Below are 22,280 nucleotides of genomic sequence, written 5' to 3' on the forward strand. Positions count from 1 at the left end.
CTTTTAATTTATCATTTAATTTATCCGCAGAGAGCTGTCTATAATATGATGCGACAAATACCTAATATTGTACTAGAAAATACAGTTTTAGTTTTTGGCAGATAATGTCAACAAAATGTGTAGATTTACAGCAAGCTTTGCCTCCTTCTTCTAAGTCCATCATCAATATAATCATTGTTTGTATCCTCATCATTATCTTTTTTCTTGTTTAGGTTCTGACAATCAACACCCACTAATCTCTCAAATACACCTACAGGAAAAAAAGAACAGTAAAATGTGTAATTTAATTTTTAAATAAATATGTGTACTGTCAAAACTGAAAGCATTTTAATTGTCTCCTCCTCCATTCAAAATATTAAACTGTTTTTTGGTACCCTATAGGAGATATTGGATTGTAAATTATGATGGTACCCAAAGTTTTATAATATCATTCACAGGCTCAAAAACTTTTGGAACTGAATCTTGATTGGTTGGTGCAAACAAACATTTTTAAAATTTTTCAACAAATAGTTTTAATCTAAAGAAGGGGTTACTTAACTTGTCATATTGGAGTTTTACATACATATATATATATATCATCTCTTTTTCTCTCTAATGATATATGCCTCCCCCCCCCCCCCTCAATATTTTTTATGACTATTACCTCTGCAGATGTTGACATCAGCACTGCTCCCCTGCTTCACATTTTCACAGGCCTAGACAATTTTAAAAAAGAACTTAATTAATTCTGGGCAGGTTTTTAACTATTGTTGGACATAAAATAAGAATATTTATTCATCGCATCGTATTATAGACAGCTTAAAAATGAAAATTTATATGAATAATTCGAGCTTTGTTGTCTGAAACACGCGATGTGTTAAGTAATTTTTCAGTAAGGCTCAGAAGCGGTTTTAATTCAGTCGGATTTGAAGTCATACTGGAAATAATTTTAAACTATTTTTTCAGACACATTATTTTTATTTACTTCCAAACAATGAAAAAATTTAATCTAGTTCGTGCTTATGTAAAGAAAATATTTACTTGGATACACATGTAAAAATACCTTGCAGTTATTGAAAAATTTTTTCTGTCAGCCATTTTTCAAATATTTTCTTTATTTTTTTACCATTACATACGCAAGAACTGGATGATGTTACAACTTACATTCATAAGCATACAATCACAGGTTACTTCTCCATTCTTCTGTTCCTCATCACCCAGCGATCTAAATACAAATTGATTTGAAAAAAAATCACTAAACCTTTACATGATTTGTTTTGGAAAAAATTGTGAGTGCAAAGTTTAATAGTAATCATGATTTTTTATCTGCCCCCTTAATATTAATTTAGATTTATTTTGCTTGGCTATCCTATTATATAAAGTAGTAAGTTTTTTTGTCTGTAGCGAAGGATCTCGCTAACCGCTGAACCGATTGGGTTCTCTTTTTTAGACAAGCTTCACATAGGTCCTGTGATGGTTTTAGACTATTTTTATATCTCCTAGATGCTAGGGACGAAACCGCAAGTTATTTATAAGCCACAGCCGCAAAAGTATAAATAATGGTTATTGGTAGCTACAAGTCGCGCAATTTTCAAGATTTTCAATAGTAAGGACAGACTTCTTTAATTTTGAGCCTTTTTATGGTTGTCAGGGGGTTATTGCTCCACACCCCCTGAGCTTCGTGTTAGTTCACCTACGCTTTAGGTTGACAAGTAAGTCATAAATTTGCAGCCGCCACCAAGCCGTCGTTTTTTTCAATATTTTCCGACCTACGTCTGCAGCCGCCGAAACGGACTGATACAGTCATAATTTAGTGTACCTATATCTGTCTTCAATTTCTTTTCTTGCCTCTTCTCCCCTGCGTTCAAACTCTGCCCTCAAATCAGCCTCAAATTTATCTCCCCGGGCCTCAAATTCTTTCCTTCGAATTAACATTTGATTATATAATATTATAGTCTATTTCTATAATTTGTGTAACGTCAAATATATATCAACTGACAAATAACCTATTTGATTGCGAAAGCTTGGACTAAAAGGTTATAACTGTGCATGGTAATTTGTTGCCTCTGTTTTTTAACCAAGACCCCACCCCTCCCCTCCTCTTCTTAACATTCATGACACAGTCCAATACGTCATTCGGTTGCCCGACACCAGCCATCCGCCGCGAAGAACTCGTTAACCCGCAGCTCGGGTTACCACAATTCCATTATTAAGGATTGTTTTTCTAAACATTAAATATCTGCATCTTGTAGATTAGATTGGTTGGAATGGTACAATAGGACGCGATTTATATCCTCTACATATTCCAAATCTATCAAAGGAGGAATTTTGTATAGCATGATTGATAGGAAGACAAATTATTATCCATTGTTCTATCTCTCTATCCCTTTTTGTTTACCATAAGGATCATATGAGATAAGACAATGGATGTACATCCTCAATTAAAAAGAAAAATACCCTTTCTGTAGGTGGAAATTGTTGACACTTCTAATTTATGCCAGCCAAACAAGATTTTATAGAAGTCCTCAAAGTTCTTACTAACTATTAAGAGAACACGTTTATAAAACTTTGCATACAAAGTATAATTTATAGTCCAGAGTCCATTCCCTGGTGGTAGTACCTGATTTCTTCGCTCCTATTAAATCCTCTAGTAGACACGTCCAATGTTATGCTAAAATCAAAACAACATTAATTTTTAAACAAGGACAATTAAGTTCATAAGTAGCTCAGAAGCGCGATATAACGTACAAATCTAATACAGTAATACAACTTAATTATTACACATTTTTTTCTGGGGAGTGTTTGTTGGTTAAAATAAAGAAAAAACACATAGAAAACTGACGCGACGTACAGACAGTCGGACAGGCGTATGTAAATAATCTAATAAATAGATAGCTGTGCTATGAAATATAGCAAAAGAACAATACTTATTTTTTTTTGCTTAAGATAGAAAGAGTTAAAAAAATGCTGAGATATGTAAAATTAGATTTGAAATGTATTGCTATATTATCATAATGAAACATTTCGCTATATGACGATTGATATATATGATTTTGAGTTTTGACCTCTCCCCCTCCCCCCCCCCCCCCCCCCAAGAAATAACAAAAACATATGGTAATAGATAAAAGTTCCCCTTCTAACTAAGCGAAGCTTTTCTATAATTTGTATAAAAGGGTAAACCGTAAATGGATTAATTAAAATAAAAGATATATGTTGGCGTCGGCTATGAAGGCTTTTGGCCCGTGTTTTACAGACGGACAGAATACTTACTTATAATTTTGATTATACTAAATATACTTATACGTTTATGTTAATGTTTTGCATTAATGGATATTGTCATCCTTGTTAAAAATTTTCCACTCCACACATCCCAAATAACAAGCCGGAAGGTGATAATAGAAAGTTATAGTTATTAAGGAAGATTAATAATTTTAGCAAAAAAATAACACAAGTTCCCAAAGTTTTATAATAGCGTTTTCTTATTCGTTGGCTTAACAACTTTAGAGTTTTATTGAATTTTGATTAGTTGTTTCATTAAATTGAGTGTCCAAACGTTTCAACCGCTAAATCTAATCTACAGAAGGGGTAATTTTGTGTATCATCATTGGGGATAGACATCAATTTATCGCTCATTGTCTTATACCTTTAGCTCCTTGAACTATATCTGTTATCACCCTAGTAAAGCTATTAATCAAGATAATAAAACAAAATAATAATAGCAAATTTAGGATTATGTAATTGTAAATTCAATTGTTTAAGTTTTAACGTTTTTCTATTAGCTTAATGCTTCAAAAGACAACCATACATTGTTCCAAATGGTCTATTTATTATTCATAATTTTAGAGCTTCGCTACTTCGCCACGGATAAAAATCAAAATGTTTAAAATGGACTCACGGACATTCTGGTAATGGTTATAGAGTTGCTAAGCTTTCTGAATTGTACCTAACTACTACAGAAATCATAATGGAAAGTTTAAAATCGATAGGACAATTCTTCTTCATTAATATTCTGCTTATATCAACAAGGATGACAATTATTTCCTAATTTCCATATGTCTTGTCACCTTGTGTTGTTATTCTTGGGGGGGGGGGGGGGGGTCATAAATCAAGTTCATATATCGGTGACCGGTCAACCTTTCTTAAATATAGAATTTCATATCGGTCAACCCTTCTTAAATAGGGGAGGGGGGGAGTATATTGTCCAAGCTAAAAGAATTTCCATTGTGTTCACTTCACTATTTTTCATTTAAAACTTCTTAAATCTTAATGAATATTACGTAAATTTACGAGATCTTACTGGACAGACATACTTACAAAGCTATGTTCATATATATTTAAGATTTTAGATTTGTTTCCCTTCGCCTTCAGTATTTTATTTTTTTTGGAGCGAAGCTATTTCATAATTAAGTTTTTTTTATAGCATTTTAAATTTGTTTCAATTTTCCCATAATTACTAAAATAAAAGAATAATGTCAGTTGTCTATAATATGATAGGAATAGGATAAATATTTATTCCAATATGGCTTCTAAATTACATATACGGCACAATGCGATAAATATCTATTTCAAACCGTTGGGTCAGTAATTATATAAAAATAAAAACTTGACTTAAAAGTACTCGTTAATAAATAGGATAAATATTTATTCCAATATGGCTTCTAAATTACATATACGGCACAATGCGATAAATATCTATTTCAAACCGTTGGGTCAGTAATTATATAAAAATAAAAACTTGACTTAAAAGTACTCGTTAATAAATAGGATAAATATCTATTCCAATATGGCTTCTAAATTACATTTCATTTCGCTTTTATGGATGTTGTGATCCTTGTTGATATGGGTATGACTATGAATCATAGATTATTTGTGTGTGTGTCCATTCCATTTTAGAGGCGCTACTACAACGGAAATATTATTACTTGGATGCTGCATCATATTTTCATGTATTCTGATAAAGTGAAACTCATAGCTGGCTAAAATAACCATACCCCCCACCCCCCAATCTACCCACTCCCCTTCTACTAGATGAACTAATGAACAATAAACGAGTTCTGTGTTAGCAAGCTAAATTAACTACAAATTTTCTTTCTCAGTATATCCATGTATATATTTCATATTATTTCATTGTTTGTCCATTTTTAAAAACCCGGAAGGCAAGTAGGGATTGAATGGACTGTAAAGTGTAAATTATACTGGTACCCAACGTTTTATAATCACGTTTTCTCATTCGTTTGCTTGGACTTATAAATGTATTATTTTTGACAAAATCATACGTCATTTTTTTTGTAAAATTGTTAAATACAGAATACTGTTTAAAGGACATACCTAACCGTAATTGACGGACATACCGACTCTAATCATAGAAAAGCTCTGCTTTATTAAAAGTAAGGTTTCAAGTTCGACCCCTTGCTCAAATCAAAACCTCAACCTCAACCACGGATAAAAAACAAATATATAATATCGTAACCAACCTGGTAATGGTATGGTAATAATTGGGGGGGGGGAGAAACAAGATTAAATTTGGATTTAATACGATGAAATTATAGTAAATAAATTAGCCGTTAGAGGGTAAATATTTCAAATTGTTCTTAAATTTATACTTTCATCATTCATTGGTAAAAAAAGTTAAAAATTATATTTCAAGTTTTAGAAACCTATTTTTAAGAAAAGTTACATTTGAGACGAATTGATTTCACAAAGTATTCGGTAATGTAGAAAACAAACAAAATTGCTTCAAAGTTACATATTGAAAGTTGGAATATATGAATCTTCAGTGATACTATATTCTCTTTATAACACTTTATGAAGGCTTTTTGGCCAATTATATTATAGATAATAAAACAAAATAATATCAATCATATTTATTTTATATAAAAAAGAAGTATTAAAACAATTTTTATCAGAAGCAGTTTTGGGAAATTCGCATATTTTGCAAATGGAGTATTAGTAGAAAATTAGGATCATGGAAAGAAAAACGAAGTTGCGGGCTTCATCGTACGTTCACAGTAGCTTATGAAGATTAGGTTAGGTTAGGTAAAGTAAATTTTAATGATTACCCGACAGGGTTAGAAAATATGCACCGCTTTTTGCTTCTTATAATTTCGGTATTTTTTAATTAACGTTAAGCTACAAAAAAAGCCAAGAAAGTTCTAGAAAATATGCCAAGGTTCCGTGATTCCTAATCATGCAAATCACATGATATTTAGCTAAAAAATATTTTATATTCTGTCCAGAAGGGTAGTGAGATATTACAGAATTTTAATATTTTATATCCCCTATATTTTGGACTATTTCACACCTCTCGGACAAGGGTCAGTATATACTCGTATATGGAAATATAATAATAAACCCCTTACACCCGATATTATCAGACTTTTTCCCACGGACCCCAAATAAAACGAAAATTAGCCGTTTATTGCCCTAACTTGAACATTTACAGAGTCAAAATAATATTTGAAACTTCACATATGACTGATTTCGAGAAAAAAAACTTACTTTGCTCTGGCCGCTTCGCCCAAAGCTTCAAATTCTCTAATAATCTAACAAAAAAAATTAAATTTTAACAGTTTTCTCAGTTAGTATCTGAGTCTAAATTGCATTACACAGAAGGATAATAGTTCCTTATTTCTAATTTCGATGCTTGCCTATCGAACTTTGAACCCCAGACCCTTTAAAGGTTGTATGTTTTTTTTCCTTCGCCTAGCCCATGCAGGGAGCCCTAACTCTGCAGGGCTTCCCAGTAAAACATTACCTAACTTGACCTAAAGTAACAAAGAAAAAAAAAGGAACCCCTGGGCCCTCACCCTTATTTAATATTTATGTCAAGACAAGGGGGCTCTGTGTTTTAAGAGGTACTATGAGGGATACTGCCCTTAATTACATCAATTAATATCCATAATGTTTTAAACTATTTAGTTTCACTTACCCTATCCCTTTCAGTGAGACCTCTGTTGGTTAATTCCTCAGTTAATTGTTCTGTAACATTCAGTTGTCTTTCTTCAAACTCAGCTCTGAATATTAGAAAACAAAAATTATAAAGCAATTTTAGAATTAAGCATATTTTTATCCTCAAATCAGTGAAAATAAAAACAAAACTGAAAGATTTGAGATAATACCTAGTCCCAATTTGGCAATGGAGTGAGATCTTATATGCGTTTAAAAGACAATAGTTTGAGCAATGGTTCAAAAAAGCATGTTTTATTGACTTGAAATAATTTCTTATATCTTTTATCTGCCATTATCATATTAATTTATTTATTTCTTTTTTAAAACTACATGCTACGCCTCTAGAGGCTTCTAGGGCCACTTCAGGGAAGGGTTCAAGTTGACCCTCCATTTTCTATTTAGGTTGAAGGTGAGGATTATTTCATCGGATGCGATTTTCTTGGTTAAGTTAAAAACCCTACAAGAACCTTGACTAAAAAGAATAATTTTGATCCGGCAGTAAGCGAGATCATTCACTACGGACAGACTGAATCCTGTTACTTTAAATAGGTATTAATATATTAACTCTAAACCTAATTTTTCTTTCTTCTTGTCTTCCCAATTCTGTATAAAATTCTGTTAAATTTTGAGTTTCTGCGTCACCAATTAATCTAAAATAGGGACAAAATTATGAAATCATAAAATCTGATGCATTTTTGAAACAATTATGACAACATCAATATGTAGCGGAGCACTAAAAATCTATGGTAGGACAATTAGACAAAATTGATTATGTCGAAGATTCCATTTGATAAATATGCAATAATTCATTGAAATCACGAAACCTTTCTGAAATGAAAAAAAAAATTTGTATAGTCTTTTTATGCATGACCGACTGACAGACGGACAATGTAAATTCTTTACTTGATGATCATTGATACAGAAAATCTTCACCGCAAATTAGATGTACTACCTTTCATTATCCTACTATATAAGTAGTAACAATTTTTTATCTAAAGCTTAAGATTCAGTAACTACTAAAATGATGAAGCTCTTCACTTTGGGAACGCATAACATAAGTCCTAGGATGGTTTTATGCTTTATTTCAGCCCCTTCCCTAACCTACAAACACAAACCACCGAAATGCTAGGGGCGCAGCGGCTAGTTATACCTATATCGTTCTTCTTCTTCTTTCTGAACTCTAGCTGATAATTCTTCAATTTCTGCTCTACATCTAAAATTATATAAAAGTTGATCAACCAACAAGGATGATTACTTCCATGTGTAGCGCAGCAACATACTTTATCCATTCATAGAAGTTCTTCTTGAAGAGATATATAATAGATAGATAGATAGATATGAGAGTAACAATGCAGGGAGGGGCGTGTCACAGGAAGAGAGAGAAAGAAAGAGATAGATAGATAGATAGAGAAAGAGAGAGAGAGAGAAAGAGAGAAAGAGAGAGAAAGAGAAAGAGAGAGAGAGAAAGAGAGAGAGAAAGAGAGAGAGAGAGAGAGAGAGAGAGAGAGAGAGATAAAGAGAGAAAAAGATAGTTATGAATAAATCAACTGCAGTGTCAGGTGCATGAGTTTTATATGTTTTCTTTATTTTTTTACCTATCATTCTCTGAATTAACCAGCTGTCTACCAGATTCTAATAGTTCCTCTCCTACACTTTCAAGACGAGCCTAAAAAACGACATAACTTTATAACCACTTTATCTTATTCGTTGGTTTAACAACTTCATGTAATTTAATTGAATTTTGATGGGTTAATTTCAATCTAGTTGTGTCCAAACGTTTCAACCAATAATATTAATTTATAGAATGGGTAATTCGTGTATATCGTCATAAGAGACGTATATAAATTTAACGTCCATTGTCTTATCTCTTAAGATCCCTTCACTATTCTTCTCTGTATTACAGTTCAACGTTCTTTTTTGTAAAAATAACACAAGCAATATTATTGACAATGCAATACCTACTTTTTAAAATAATTGTTTTTATTATTTTTAAACTGAACTGATTTGTAAAAAAATATTTACCCGACAATCATTGCCCGCGTACTCAATATAACTCCTGAAACATAATTGTATTATGAATTTAAGTATTTTATAAAATTTTAAGATTAGAAGTAAGATCTTCTGAAAAGCAAAACCTAATCGGTCCCGTGGTTTTAATTTATTTTAAACAGACAGACAGACATCGAAATGTACTCTTTATCATAAATTGGTAAATATTGAAAATATATATCTCATTTCTAAAAATCACGAAACCTTTTGCTAACATATATTTTTTTGTAAAACCTTGGAAAGCTGTCCAAGGAGTGGGGTAAAGGCCCAAAGGGGATATTGATTTGGGCAAATTACAAAAAATATCTGAAAACGTTCCAAAAAGTATTTTCCATTATTTTTGTATTCTCACACCAAAACTGTGGGTTTTTAACCACTTCCCCAGAAAAAAAAATTATTAGGGGCGGTGTGCGGGGGGGGGGTTGAATTGCATCCACAGTGGCATTACTTACCTACATCTTGCCTCTAGGTCAGTACCAACTCTCATAAAAATCTGCAAGGCTTCTCTTTGTAATCTGAAATAGTTTTTAAGTTTTTAATTAACAAGGATGACAACATCCATAAAAGCGAAGCACTGAAACGGTAGGACAAACGGACATTAACACTTGTATAGTGTCAGAACTAAATAATCAGAATATAAATGTATACGAGTCTATATTAATTGTAAGTAAATTTGTTGAAAAATTGCTTGATTAAGGACATACTTACATTGTTAGGACTTGATTATAGAGTTGCTTCGCTTATAATACTGTACTTTGTTGTCCCAGGAATCAGTATACCAAAAATCAGATCAATCGGATAATTAGATCATATAAAAATTTGTTGTTAAAAAAAGTGGTAAAAAATCAACATGTTGAAAATGGACGTACGGACATTCTGGTAACGATTTTAGAGTTGCTACGCTTTCTAAATTGTACCTAACTACTACAGGGATCACCATACAAAATTTGAAATCGATACGACAATTCTAACATGCCTAAATTAACGAAAAAAGCTATCCGTTACGGACGGACGTACGGACGGACCAACCCTAATTATAGAAAAGCTTCGCTTTTAAAAATAACAACAGAGTAAGAAAAGACTCTTATTTTCAGATATTGCTATTTAGCAAAGTAATAAAGATATTAAACAATATAATTTGTTTTTAGTTTTGTAGCATCTCTACAGCATGACCCTCGAAAAAGTATTTTTAAGCATCTGCAGCCCATATTTCTCAATGAATTGTCAAAAAATGTATATGTCCTTGTTCTCTGTAGATTTCCACATAAGTAATATAAAAATATTTTTTTACATCAATTAACAGCTGAGATTTTTTGAGCCAAAGTTTTGAGAAAGTGGCTGAAGAAAAAGTAACTTTTCAAGAAAAATGTTTTTTTTAAAGTAAAATGACGTGTTTTCCTCATAATTTCAATACTTTTTATAAAACTTATATAAAGATGTTTCCAAGAAATTTATTTCATGCTGAAAGCACTTTTTTCACTTGCTCTAAAAGGCATTTTTAGATTAGTGTAAATTGCAAAAACACCCTTACAAAAAGAAATCCTATAAAAAATAGTAGCAAATTGAAAGTTTACATAAACAGAAATCAAACACTTTTTATTTTATCAAAATAAGTTTAAAAACCAAAAAGTTACAGCTACAAACTTTTATTAAACATTTAACAATTTAAATGATTTTTATGTGTCTTAGATTAATTTGATGAGTGGGCGTGAATTTATTGGTAAAGGTGGCGCTAATCCTTCGGTAATGAGCATAAATTGGGGAGGGGTTTATTTAAGGTCATATTAATAAGTGGGAGATATTATAAGATTTGAGGGAAAATGGTTATAAGAAAAATTTATTCAGTAAAATTTGAAAAGTAGTTTTTTATATGTAAAAGTAACGTTTTTTAATGCAATAAAAAATGTATCAATTGTAAACTTGCTCTTCTTTCTTATTTGTTTTTTAAGTGGTTGATAAAAAGTAATATACTAATAAAAAACTAAGAAATATTTAGCAATATCCAGTTTCTCAAGCACTTTTTCCAAACTTTGGCTTTAAAAATCTCGGCTGTTAATTGATGTGAAAAAAATATTTTGATATCCTTTGATGTAGAAAATTATAGAGAACAAGTATATATGAATCTTTTAATATTTTATTGAGAAATATAAGCTGCAGATGCTTAAAAATACTTTTTCGAGGGTCATGCATATATGTAGGTATATCCGTTTTCCTCACTGACAGACTGACTCAATCTTTTCTTCTTACATAAAAGTTGTATTCCACATTAGGGTATATGCTGTCATAGTACCCTTTCATAGAAGATATTACAGTATATTTGTGTTATGCAAACCTTAATTTGCTAATTTAGATTTTTTAATATTCAATGTTTCCTTTATGGGGTTTTTGTCTTGTTTAATTTCTATGCAATAGAGACTTCACCCTAATTTAAGTGACCTTTTGAGGAAAAACAGTAGATTTTAAACAGTAGTTGAAATAGAAAATAAATCCTAAAAATTTTGTTTTGAATAATTTTATAGGTTTTATTCAACAAATTTTCCAACTAAATTAATGTTTGTTTTTATTCTGATAGGTATGAAACCAATTTTTAGAATTTTGCAAAATAAATCATTTGACTATTTTTTTATTCTAAGATAAAATTTTGATTTTTATCTTTTTTATGCGGGAAATCTTTTACTTCATAGTTAGTTTCAAGTCTACCGTGTGGAAGAATTTTGTTGGGTACTTATAATGGATATAGAATAAGTGGATATTGTCACAGGGTAATTTTTATTATTTCTTATCGTCAAAATAAGTTGCTAATATAGTCCTCAGATATCGGGCAATACGTTTCTCCATGTTCAGGGTAGGGTAGTGAGGGGTATCGTTAAACTAGCCAGCTAAGAGAAACATTTTATTAGTGTATTCGACAATTTTTCACTATATACACTTTTACTATATCCATTGAACTTAAAAATATTGTGGTATCCGCCGAGGATAAATGGCAGACACCGGAGTTCAATTAGATTATGGCAGTGTGAACAGACGTGGACACCTTACTATAGAGAAGCTACGCTTCTCTAGCATTCACTAAATAATAATCAACATCTATTTCAGTTGTCACTTTATTGAAGGTCTAAAGAGTACTAAAGCTATATACAACAAACAATAGTTACACAGATAGGAATAAATAATCATAACATAAAAGCATTATAATACATACACAATAGTCAGTTTGGGCAATAATGATCCCCCATCCCTGGAAAGGGTGGGGGGAATTAACAATGCAGCTTAACCATAATAAAGCTTGTCAGATTCAATCATTAATTTTAGGCATAGGGAGGGGGTCGGCAGACCCCTTCCCCAGGACCCGGGGGAGGGCCTGTGGCCCTTCCCCGAACCCCGGTCAGGGGTGCCATAGGCATGGCTCACGGTTGCCGAATACCACAACTCTCCCCTTGGAAGGCTGGGAGAGGGTTTCCCTACCAGACTTCCGACAGTGGTTGAGGCCTTCGGCCCGCTCCTTAGGGCTAAGATATATACAAATGATAATGATTCAATGGAATCCTAGTGGTGAGTCTTTTCAGGGCTGATGGGCTCCCAACGTGGGATAGAAGGCAGAGGCTGGCTTTGGTTGGACACGTAGCTCGGCGCCGGCAGGTGTCAGGTTGGCGTGGGGCACAGCTGTTGCTGGGCCGGTCAGCAGCGGGGCATTCTGGTTGTTGTTGGCAGCGGCTGGGGCACTGGCTGCCAAGTTGACCGTCTGGGCGGCAGCCTGACCTCCCGAGGGGCCGCGGGGTCTTCCAGAGGGCGGTCCTGGCCTGCCTGGGCGGTCATGCCCGCTATCGGCTGATTGCATGGACACCATTTCCTCGGCTGCTTCCCGGCCGATGGGAATGGCATCCCAGTCTACTGAAAAGTCCCGAGACTTGGCATGGGTGAGCCGGGCTCTGGCCAAGGCCTTCCTGTACAAAGTTGGATGGTACAGGAACACTTGTGACATCGCATTCATGGCGGCCCGTACACCTCCTTGTGCGGCTGCCAGGGAAATGATGGTCAGGTCCCCCAGCAGTTTGAGGATTAACAACAGCAAGCACAGTATGGCTGCGCCATCTCCCCACTCGTGGATGGCTTGTCTGAACCCAGCCCAGACATCCAGGGCGGCCTCTCCTTCCTCCGCCAGTCGGTCGATATTGTAGGACACTATCCCATGGTCCCCGGTGGCCGAACAGCTACCTTGCTGAACGCATGAGCCATAGGACAGGCCGGTCAGCATGGTGCTTTTATACGCTGGGAACGCCAGCAGTTGCTGCCAGTCGTTCAACTCAGCCTGCGAATACAAGCCCCCTGAACTGAAGTCATCCAAGGGTTCTGTCAGCAGCTGCTTGGGCGTATCCAGTGGGGGTGGCCTCTTCTTAGGTGCGGGGGTTAACTCTATCCAGCCTTCCTCCGCGTGCACAGTCAGGGGGTATGTGGAGGAGCAGGGAATCTTGGTGGCGTGGCCGCTATACACTCGTGTCACGGCGTCTACAAATCCTGTGGGTTCCACTGGTACTTTGTCCCAACATTCCTTGCTTTCACGGACAACGTATTTGTTGCGTTGGCAGGTAAGCTGGAGCAGGACATCTCCCCTCAGCACTGAGAACGTGCTCCCCTGGACACGCACCGGGTGGGCCGGGTCTAGTTGCTGGAGCTTCCAGCAGTTGGCCGCTACTTCTTCTGCTGCTGTGCTTTTCATGCATGTCTCCAGAGTAAATCCAATATAACCTGCATGTATCTGGGCCTGCAGGGGGACATCAACATCCCTGGCCGATACTCTGGGCAGCGCTGCCGCGGCTGCCACGAACAATGCTGGGTGGTTGGTGGCATGGGCCTCAAAGTCGCAGTTCACTATTGAGGTGGGGTCGGTCATGTTGATGAAAAACTGGGCTTGATGGTCAACCAGGAACGCATCCATCACTAAGCTAGGCTGGAGGCTGCGGATCAGCCTCAAGGGGCAATCTCTCCCCAGGTGGTCCCACACGTAGGTTGCTTCCCCAGTGATGCAAGACAGCTCAGAATGGGGACATTCTAAGGCCAGGTGGTCAGATTGGGACTCCACCTGTCCATCCTCTACTACGTAGGTCTCTTCCTTGACCAGCAGCCGTCGTTCCTGGAGCACTAATTCATTGCGGTACAGCTGGCCCTCGAAGTGGACGTCCTCCCCTTCACAACCCACCCCCTCGGGGCTGTTGACAAGGGCGCCCACCATATCGAGGGTGAAGAACAGGGGATGGTTCAGCTGGAACGTCAGTGGCTGGGTCTTGCCTGGCAGCGTGTAGACTCGGTTCCTGGCCAGGTCTCGGCACGTTTCTGGATCGATCTTGGTTGGCCTCATGAGGGTGGGGACCGAGGTCACCTTGAGGTGACCCCATACCCCACACCTGAATGTCCACTGGGACACAGTGAGCTGACAACTGTATCCTGTTGTTTCCCTAATCTTGACTTGCTGCAGGACGTGTACTTCATGGCCCAGGGGCACCTCCTGGTGTAGCGGTTCCGTGCTACACATCTTTTCTTTATTGTAGGCTGTGACGTGGGTGGGGTTGGCGCAGTCCCACCCCACCAGGACGTAGCTGGTTGTAGGCCACACGGCTGCCAGCAGTAGTCCCCACAGGACCATCCACCAGTGTGAGAAGCTACCAGACAGCCATCTACCTCGCACACGCGGCTGGGGATCTTCGGCTCGGGTCACGGCTGCTTCTCGGGGCTGGACACGGCTGGGCTGCTCCTGGCTAGATACAAATTTCCATTGAGCGTTATCTTTGTGTGGCCGATACCCTCCCCAATGACAGACTGGCAGGCGACTGGCGCTTGCCTGGGTGTCGGCTCCCCTAGCACCAAGGGGTCCCTTCCCTTGTCCATGGCATGCCCAGTGGCATGGGGCTGAAGTGCGTGTGGCACAGGCTCGCCCTGACTCACGTCCCTCCCCTGCCCTAGGAACTCAGGTGCATGTGGCACAGGCAAGTCCTTATATCCCCAAATTTCAATCTCCCCAGCCTCTGGTGCAGGGGGCACAGGCAAGGTTGGGGTTTTACAATAGTTTGGATACAACACATTTGTTAAATTTAACTTATCCTGGCTCGACTGGAAGTGCTGGGTAGCTGGGTTCCTTCGGCTGGCAGGGGGCGCTGGATGGTGTATAGTTGGGCTTTCCCTACAGGCTGGTGGCGCTGGCTGACTGGGGGTGACGGGTGTCACCCCTTCCTCTGGGACTGCTGGCTCGTTCCAGGATCCAGGTATCTCGGTGGCGGCGACGGTTGTCGCCCCAGGCACCAGGTTGGAGGCTGGCTCGTTCCAGGATCCAGGTATCTCGGTGGCGGCGACGGTTGTCGCCCCAGGCACCAGGTTGGAGGCGCTGGATAGCACCCCCCAGTCATCGCAGGTGGCGGCGCCGGGTGGCGCCCCATACATCGACTCTGATGCGCTGGCTAGCGCCTCCTGCCTCTCTCGTTCAGCGGCCGCCAGGGCCTCCCCGTACACCGCCTCAGTGACGCTGGGTAGCGCCCCTCCACTCTTGCTGGGTAGGCTCGGTCGAGCAGGCTCCATCATGTTTAGGCTAAAAGGCTGGGGCCTCAGAACTTCTGGCTCGGCGATGTTGTTGGGTTGCACAAACTCCGGCCCCAGGTGGTTGAGACTGAAGCCCAGGCCAACCCGGTTGGGTTCAGCCGCGCCTCCCAGTACGTTGATCCTAGCTGGAACGGTCCCAAACTGCGGCATTCCGTCGGCTCGGCCCGCTGCGTTGGGGGCGGCTGCTTGCTGCGGTGGTGCTGGGGGCGCGCTCCCTTCCATGTGGGCTACTCTGCTGGGCTTTCCTGGGGGAGCACCCTTGTCTGCGGTGCGCCTACGGCCGGCTACCTGGTCCCAGTCGGCTCTGCATTCGGCCGCCGTATGGCCGGCATAGTGGCAACGCTCGCACTTGGCAGGACGGTCACGGCGTGGCTGGGTGCGTCTCTCCTCTAGGCTGACTTCCATAGGCGTCGGGCAGTCTCGAGCTCGGTGGCCTTTCCCTTGGCAGCGGAAACAGCGGCCTGGAATCTTGTCATCTGGAGCGACCTTCCCCATCTGATGGAGACCCGGAGCCAAGGCGCCAATCTCCATTGGCTCCGACTCGTCGTAATGGGGCAACTGGACGCTGGCTGATCCCGTGAGCCCGTCGGTGGCGTCCACTAGGCACACACCCTCCTTCAGCTGCTTGGTAATCATTGTGACGGTGAACATGGCTCGCCTCGTGTACTCAGGTACAGAGGCGATCTCATGACTCATCATTTCACGTTTCACATTAGCGTTACGAATGCCACGATTTAATTCGTTGACTAATAATTCGAGATCCTCATGGCTGTAGGCGTCCCTATACAAGGCACACTTTGTAGATATGTATGCTTGTATAGGTTCTGTCGAGTGTTGCCTGTAATCCCTGAACGCTTGTTTCAGCGTCTGGGATTCAAAGGCGGGACGAAATAACATTTCACACTCGGCCTTGACTTGTTCGTATGTCAAGGCTTGGCCTGCCTCGCCAAACAGATGGGAAGCCATTTCCGCCGCTTGCCCTACCAGTGACAGTAAAAGGGCGTTGCGGCGGTTGAGGGAGTCATGGGGCGGCACGCGGTAAGCCGCCCATGACATCTCGAGTCTGCGGATGTGGGAACTCCAGGATTGCTTGGGCGGTCCTCTATACTCCGGCAGGTTACTCAGCATCAGCTTGCGGTACTCGGCTGGAGCCGGCTGAGGGTCATCCTGGAGCCATCCTGGGGCTTGGTCGCCTCCTGGCGCTTGCGGCTGCTCCATCGGGTCAACGGTTCAACGGCGGGACACAAAGTTATAAGGCAATATTATAAATGTCACTTGAGGCTTTCTAGCCTAACAGCCAACACTGTTTTATCACTAGGTTGGTAGTTTAGTTACAAAGATATAACTTAGCTGTACTTATCACTAGTTTTATTCTGAGGTTGTAGAGTAGGCTGGTAGGGGTAGATAGCTGTTGAGGGTCTGAACTGCTGTCAGGAACTGATTTGGTTTTCCTTTATCACACTATAGATAGGAGGAAGAAGCTTGTAATTCTTTATTTTCTAAAAATACCTCTGTTAGATGCTATGGAATAGCTCCGCTCCTGTGTGTGTGTGTGTGCGTGAAATCTCCTGTCCTTGCAGCGCGCTTACGCACCGTCAAATCCGCGCACACAGGTAAAACGCGCACTTATCCCTCAACTCGCTCTCTCATTGGTCCGCTTTGTCCGTTGAATTTTATGATATTTCCGAACTCCGTTGCGCGACCCGTAAATGGCGCTCTGTGTTCCCGGTCGCTAGCTCCACACCGTGGGCGGACTTAGTCAAGTGTGGGTAGGAGGGGGGAAGCGCGTGAGGGGACGGGGTAAATCCGTCCGTTCCCCCTGTGAGGGAGGGGGAGTGCTGTGGGTTTGAGGTAACTGTGTGATGAGGTAATGGTGCCCTTTCTCCTTAATCCTAGGCTTATCTGTTATGTCACCTTGATTGTATTTCCTTCAATGGAGAGTGGGCCCCTCCCTTTCCGCTGGAATAAGGGGTGTATTTTTGTTGTGCTGTAGGCTTGGGTGGTTAGATTGTTTATCAGGGCATTGTTATATTACATCTAGATTCTATTTTTGGCCTTATCACAATACATAACAGATTTGCTTACCAAACCTGTTCTATTTTTAGTTGTTATCACAATACACAACAAATCCAAGCCTGTTCTATTTTTAGTTTTATCACAATACACAACAAATTGTTTGCCAATCCTTGCTCATAAATCTATTGTTTAACCATCACACTAGGGTGGTAATCCCTACAATGTGATATAATATCTGCTTTTCTAGATGGGTGGCTGCGCTGTAGCCTCTCAGGATACTTGGAGTTGATGTAGTTTTCTCTGCTTTGGTAGACTACACTCGTATGTTGGCTCGCAGCTCGCAGCTATGTGGCGTGTTTCAGCCTATAGGCGGCAGGGAATGTCCCGTCCTGCTAGCGCCGCTGGTTCGGATCCTGCTATCTCTTGCAGTAAAGGTTGGCCTATTTTCAGCCGTTTGCACTTATTTGGCCTGTTTCAGCCAGTCCGCAGGCCTGTTTCAGCCCTTTGAGCGCTCAATTCTCCGTTAGATGTCGGCGCTTCTCGCGGTTCTCCGTCAAGTTTCGCTGTTTCACTTCCACAACTGCCGGATGCAGAGTTAGACCTTGCTATCCAGGGTGGGTAATTCAGATTGCTTGTGTCAGTTTTGCCAGTTTCACTGCTGGGAGTACCTTAGCCTCAGCTGCGCGTCTGCTCTACACTTGTGGTTTGCCGTAATCTCACACAGCTGTCACCAAAAGTTGTGGTATCCGCCGAGGATAAATGGCAGACACCGGAGTTCAATTAGATTACGGCAGTGTGAACAGACGTGGACACCTTACTATAGAGAAGCTACGCTTCTCTAGCATTCACTAAATAATAATCAACATCTATTTCAGTTGTCACTTTATTGAAGGTCTAAAGAGTACTAAAGCTATATACAACAAACAATAGTTACACAGATAGGAATAAATAATCATAACATAAAAGCATTATAATACATACACAATAGTCAGTTTGGGCAATAATGATCCCCCATCCCTGGAAAGGGTGGGGGGAATTAACAATGCAGCTTAACCATAATAAAGCTTGTCAGATTCAATCATTAATTTTAGGCATAGGGAGGGGGTCGGCAGACCCCTTCCCCAGGACCCGGGGGAGGGCCTGTGGCCCTTCCCCGAACCCCGGTCAGGGGTGCCATAGGCATGGCTCACGGTTGCCGAATACCACAATATCTTAATCTGAATACTATCTAACATTTCAATCAAGTTCTTCAAGTCAGGAAGGGAGGGGACATTAGGCTGTTATTACACTGGTCCCCAAAGTTTTATAATATCGTTTTTTCTTATTCGTTGACTTAACACCTTTTGGAATTTTGATTGGTCGGTTGAGTGTCCAAATGGTTCAACCATTAATTGTAATATACAGAAGGGGTAATTAAGTGTTTTATCATTGGGAATGTAAATCAATTTATCAGCCATTGTCTTATACCTTTAGATCCCTGGCTTTAAGTACATCAGCACTAACATTTATTAAAAGAAAAATATTTTTATAACAGTCAATTTTAGAGTCTTATTTTGTTGAGTACATGTAAGTTTTTCTCAGAATTACAATTATCAAAGGTTAATTTACTAAAATATAAAAAGAAAGATATTTTTTAAGCAAAAAAATCGGGTATAGTCCCCTTATCATTTGAAAGCAATACTTAGTCGTTATATTCGCTTACACTTTTAAACTCACTTTTATTCTCAGTCTATTTGGTATCTGTCACGGTTCCAGGACAAACGCAGGAGTCCCAAACGTCGGAGTGGACAAACGCAGGAGTGTTAAAATATTAATTTAATTAGGTATTTCTATACAGGTTAGGTTAGGTTAAGATATGAATATACAAATAAGCTCCCCGCAGGGGTTAGGCAATTAAAAAACCCAAAAAATGGTTTAAAATAGGTTAGGTTAGGTTAAGTATCCACTTTTGCGTTTGTCCACTCCGACGTTTGGGACTCCTGCGTTTGTCGTAAGACCTCTGTCGACTTTTTTCTAGGGAAAAAGTTTAAGAAAATGTTAACTCTGCTTAAGTAGTGGAGAAGGTGCGCTAAACATATGGTAATAACATAAATCCATAAACCCTTAAAGATTACCCCCAACCGTGGCTTTTAACACGTAGCGCATCCACTCGTGATCTAGAAGGGCGATTTCGGTAAATGCCTTGGCCCAAAAGAGATGCAACTGAGTAACATGCACAATTTATTACTTCCAGACAAAGATCGTACAATACAAGAGTTGGTTGTCTATTGGGTGATGTGTCATGAACACCACTTTTGCCAAACCCTTAAAGATGGTCAGTCACTCAATTACAGAATTAGGTACCAAAGGCCTTACCTCTGTAGAGTTCTCTCTACCTGTCCCCTGGCCCCTGCCTCGCACCGTCTGGCAGCATCATCAAAGGTTATGTAACCAGCGGAATCGAACTTGTTACCCACAAGATCTAAAACAAAAAGTAGGATTAAAAAAGATAAAAAGGAACTATATATTATTAATTTATACAATAATACCCCCCAAGAAAATGGCTTAAAATCACCGCAGGACCGGTAGATATATTCCCTGAAGAGCAGTTCCCAATCGGTTCAGTGGTTACCGAGATCAGACAGACATACATCGTTCTACTTTGTGTTATAGTAGTTTTTACATATATACTTTGGCCTTAATAGAGCTAAATACGTCCAGTGAATAACAATATCTTTAGATTAATAGATACATTTAAAATCCTTAAAAAGAACCCTTTTTGACCATTTATTTTAAAAGGACATTTCGTAAAGAATAGATTAACTTAGATAAATTGCACATAACAAGAAAAGTGACCTCGTGTTAGAGATTAAAGGATAGGTAAATTGGATAAAATATTTTTTTTTTTTGTAAATATTAAGGGGAGAGGGCGCAATTATACTTCTCTTCAAAAAAAACCATATACTCCATCTTCTATTCGTTAGCTAAAAAACTTGGGGGTATTTTTTATCTTAGTGTGTCTAAACTTTTCCATCTATAATTTCAATCTTTTTACAATGTATATAGTTTGTAACTAAGACAAGGATGAAAAAATTCATAAAAGTGAAGATCTAGAAAAAAAACTTTGTGGTTAAAAAGTTCCCTATTACCCACTATTCCTAATCCCGATAAATTCTTTCTCTACTTAGAGAGAAGCAAAGAACATGTAAAAAGCTACCCCAAATTTCCATGAAAAAAATGTTTTAATTTTTATTTTTTAACTTACTTATCCATTTAACTAGTAGATTGTTAGTTCTTTTTATTACTTGGAAAAATGTAGCATGATTGAAATATAAATAACTTCTTCTTATGTATATTCAGAGAGGGAGGGGACTTTGGCTGTTTTTTTTACACTAGTCCCCAAAGTGTTATTATAACGTTTTCTTATTTGTTGAATTAACAACTTTGGGGACTTAATGAATTTTGGTTGGTTCTTTAAGTTAGATGTCCAAACGTTTCAAACACTGATTGTAATCTAGAGAAGTGGTAATTTGGTGTATAATCATTGGGGATGTACATCAATTTATCGGCCATTGTTTAATCCCTTTAGATCCCTGGGAGGAAAATTTTCATCAATTTAGCTTGCAGATATGAATCTCGTTTATTGGTCAATTCGTTCATCTCGTATGAGGGAAGGGGATGCGGTAAAGGGGGTGGAAGAGGGGAATCGTTATTTTAGCCCGCTGTAAGATTCACTTTTTTTGAGAACATGAAAATCTGGTGTGGGATCCAAGTATAATGTATCCATTACTATCAAAAATATTTGATAGTTTCTGTTATTATTTTCCATGGTTTATTTCACTATACACTGCCATTTTTAGTGTTATTACCGTAAGTAGCCTTGCTTTAAATATGACTTAATAATTATTTAAATATTTTTAAAAGCGAAGCTTTTCTATAATTAGGGTCGGTCCGTCCGTACGTCCGTCCGTCCTTAACGGATAGCTTTTTTCGTTAATTTAGGCATGTTAGAATTGTCCTATCGATTTCAAATTTTGCATGGTGATTCATTTAATAGTTAGGTACGATTTAGAAAGCGTAGCAACTCTATAATCATCACCAAAATGTCCGTACGTCCATTTTAAACATGTTGAATTTTTTTACTTTTTTATATTTTATTGATTCCTGGGACAACAAAGTATAATGTAATCAGCGAAGCAACTCTATAATCAAGTCCTAAAAATGTTAGTATGTATAAACATTAACCTGAATCACGCAGTTTTTCAACAAATTTACTTACAATTTTGCTTTGACTCTTATACATTTATATTCTGATTATTCAGATCTGACACTGTACAAGTGTTAATGTCCGTTTGTCCTACCGTTTCAGTGCTTCGCTTTTATGGATGTTGTCATCCTTGTTTTGGTGATATTCTAACTGTTTAAGCATCATACATATATGATCATCAGAGAGAGAGAGGGGACATTGGTCACCAAAGTTTTTATAATAATCATATTCGTTCTTGACAACTTTGAGAACTTTTATTGAATTTTTTGGTTGTTTAGTCTTTATCACCACTAATTTTAATCTATAAAATAGGTAATTTTGTGTATCATCATTGGGGATGTGCATCAATTTATCGGCACCTTGTCTTAACCCTTTAGATCCTGTATAATCATAACAGTAAACGAAAAATCTAATGATTTAGAATATTCTTAGAAACATCCTATGGAGTTCTCAC

At 38.6% G+C, this 22,280-nt stretch overlaps 1 protein-coding gene across 1 annotated transcript in view; it reads right to left on the bottom strand.

The window, feature by feature from the left end:
- LOC145328769 (uncharacterized) overlaps positions 1–22,280 on the bottom strand; it is a 36,625-nt gene continuing 14,345 nt past the window's right edge. The window contains exons 4-16 of the mRNA XM_080172616.1: positions 19,936–20,041; positions 9,429–9,491; positions 8,950–8,983; positions 8,523–8,593; positions 8,078–8,140; positions 7,500–7,577; positions 6,908–6,992; positions 6,478–6,521; positions 2,600–2,650; positions 1,799–1,900; positions 1,144–1,204; positions 644–695; positions 1–250 (exon numbers count right to left, since the gene is read on the bottom strand). Of these exons, the coding sequence (XP_080028742.1) occupies positions 126–250; positions 644–695; positions 1,144–1,204; positions 1,799–1,900; positions 2,600–2,650; positions 6,478–6,521; positions 6,908–6,992; positions 7,500–7,577; positions 8,078–8,140; positions 8,523–8,593; positions 8,950–8,983; positions 9,429–9,491; positions 19,936–20,041 (935 nt within the window). The 3' untranslated portion in view covers positions 1–125. The remainder of the gene's footprint in view (positions 251–643; positions 696–1,143; positions 1,205–1,798; positions 1,901–2,599; positions 2,651–6,477; positions 6,522–6,907; positions 6,993–7,499; positions 7,578–8,077; positions 8,141–8,522; positions 8,594–8,949; positions 8,984–9,428; positions 9,492–19,935; positions 20,042–22,280) is intronic.

Source organism: Acartia tonsa, chromosome 9, assembly GCF_053477335.1.
Source record: "Acartia tonsa isolate MP-2025a chromosome 9, ASM5347733v1, whole genome shotgun sequence".
NCBI classification, from domain to species: Eukaryota; Metazoa; Arthropoda; class Copepoda; order Calanoida; family Acartiidae; genus Acartia; species Acartia tonsa.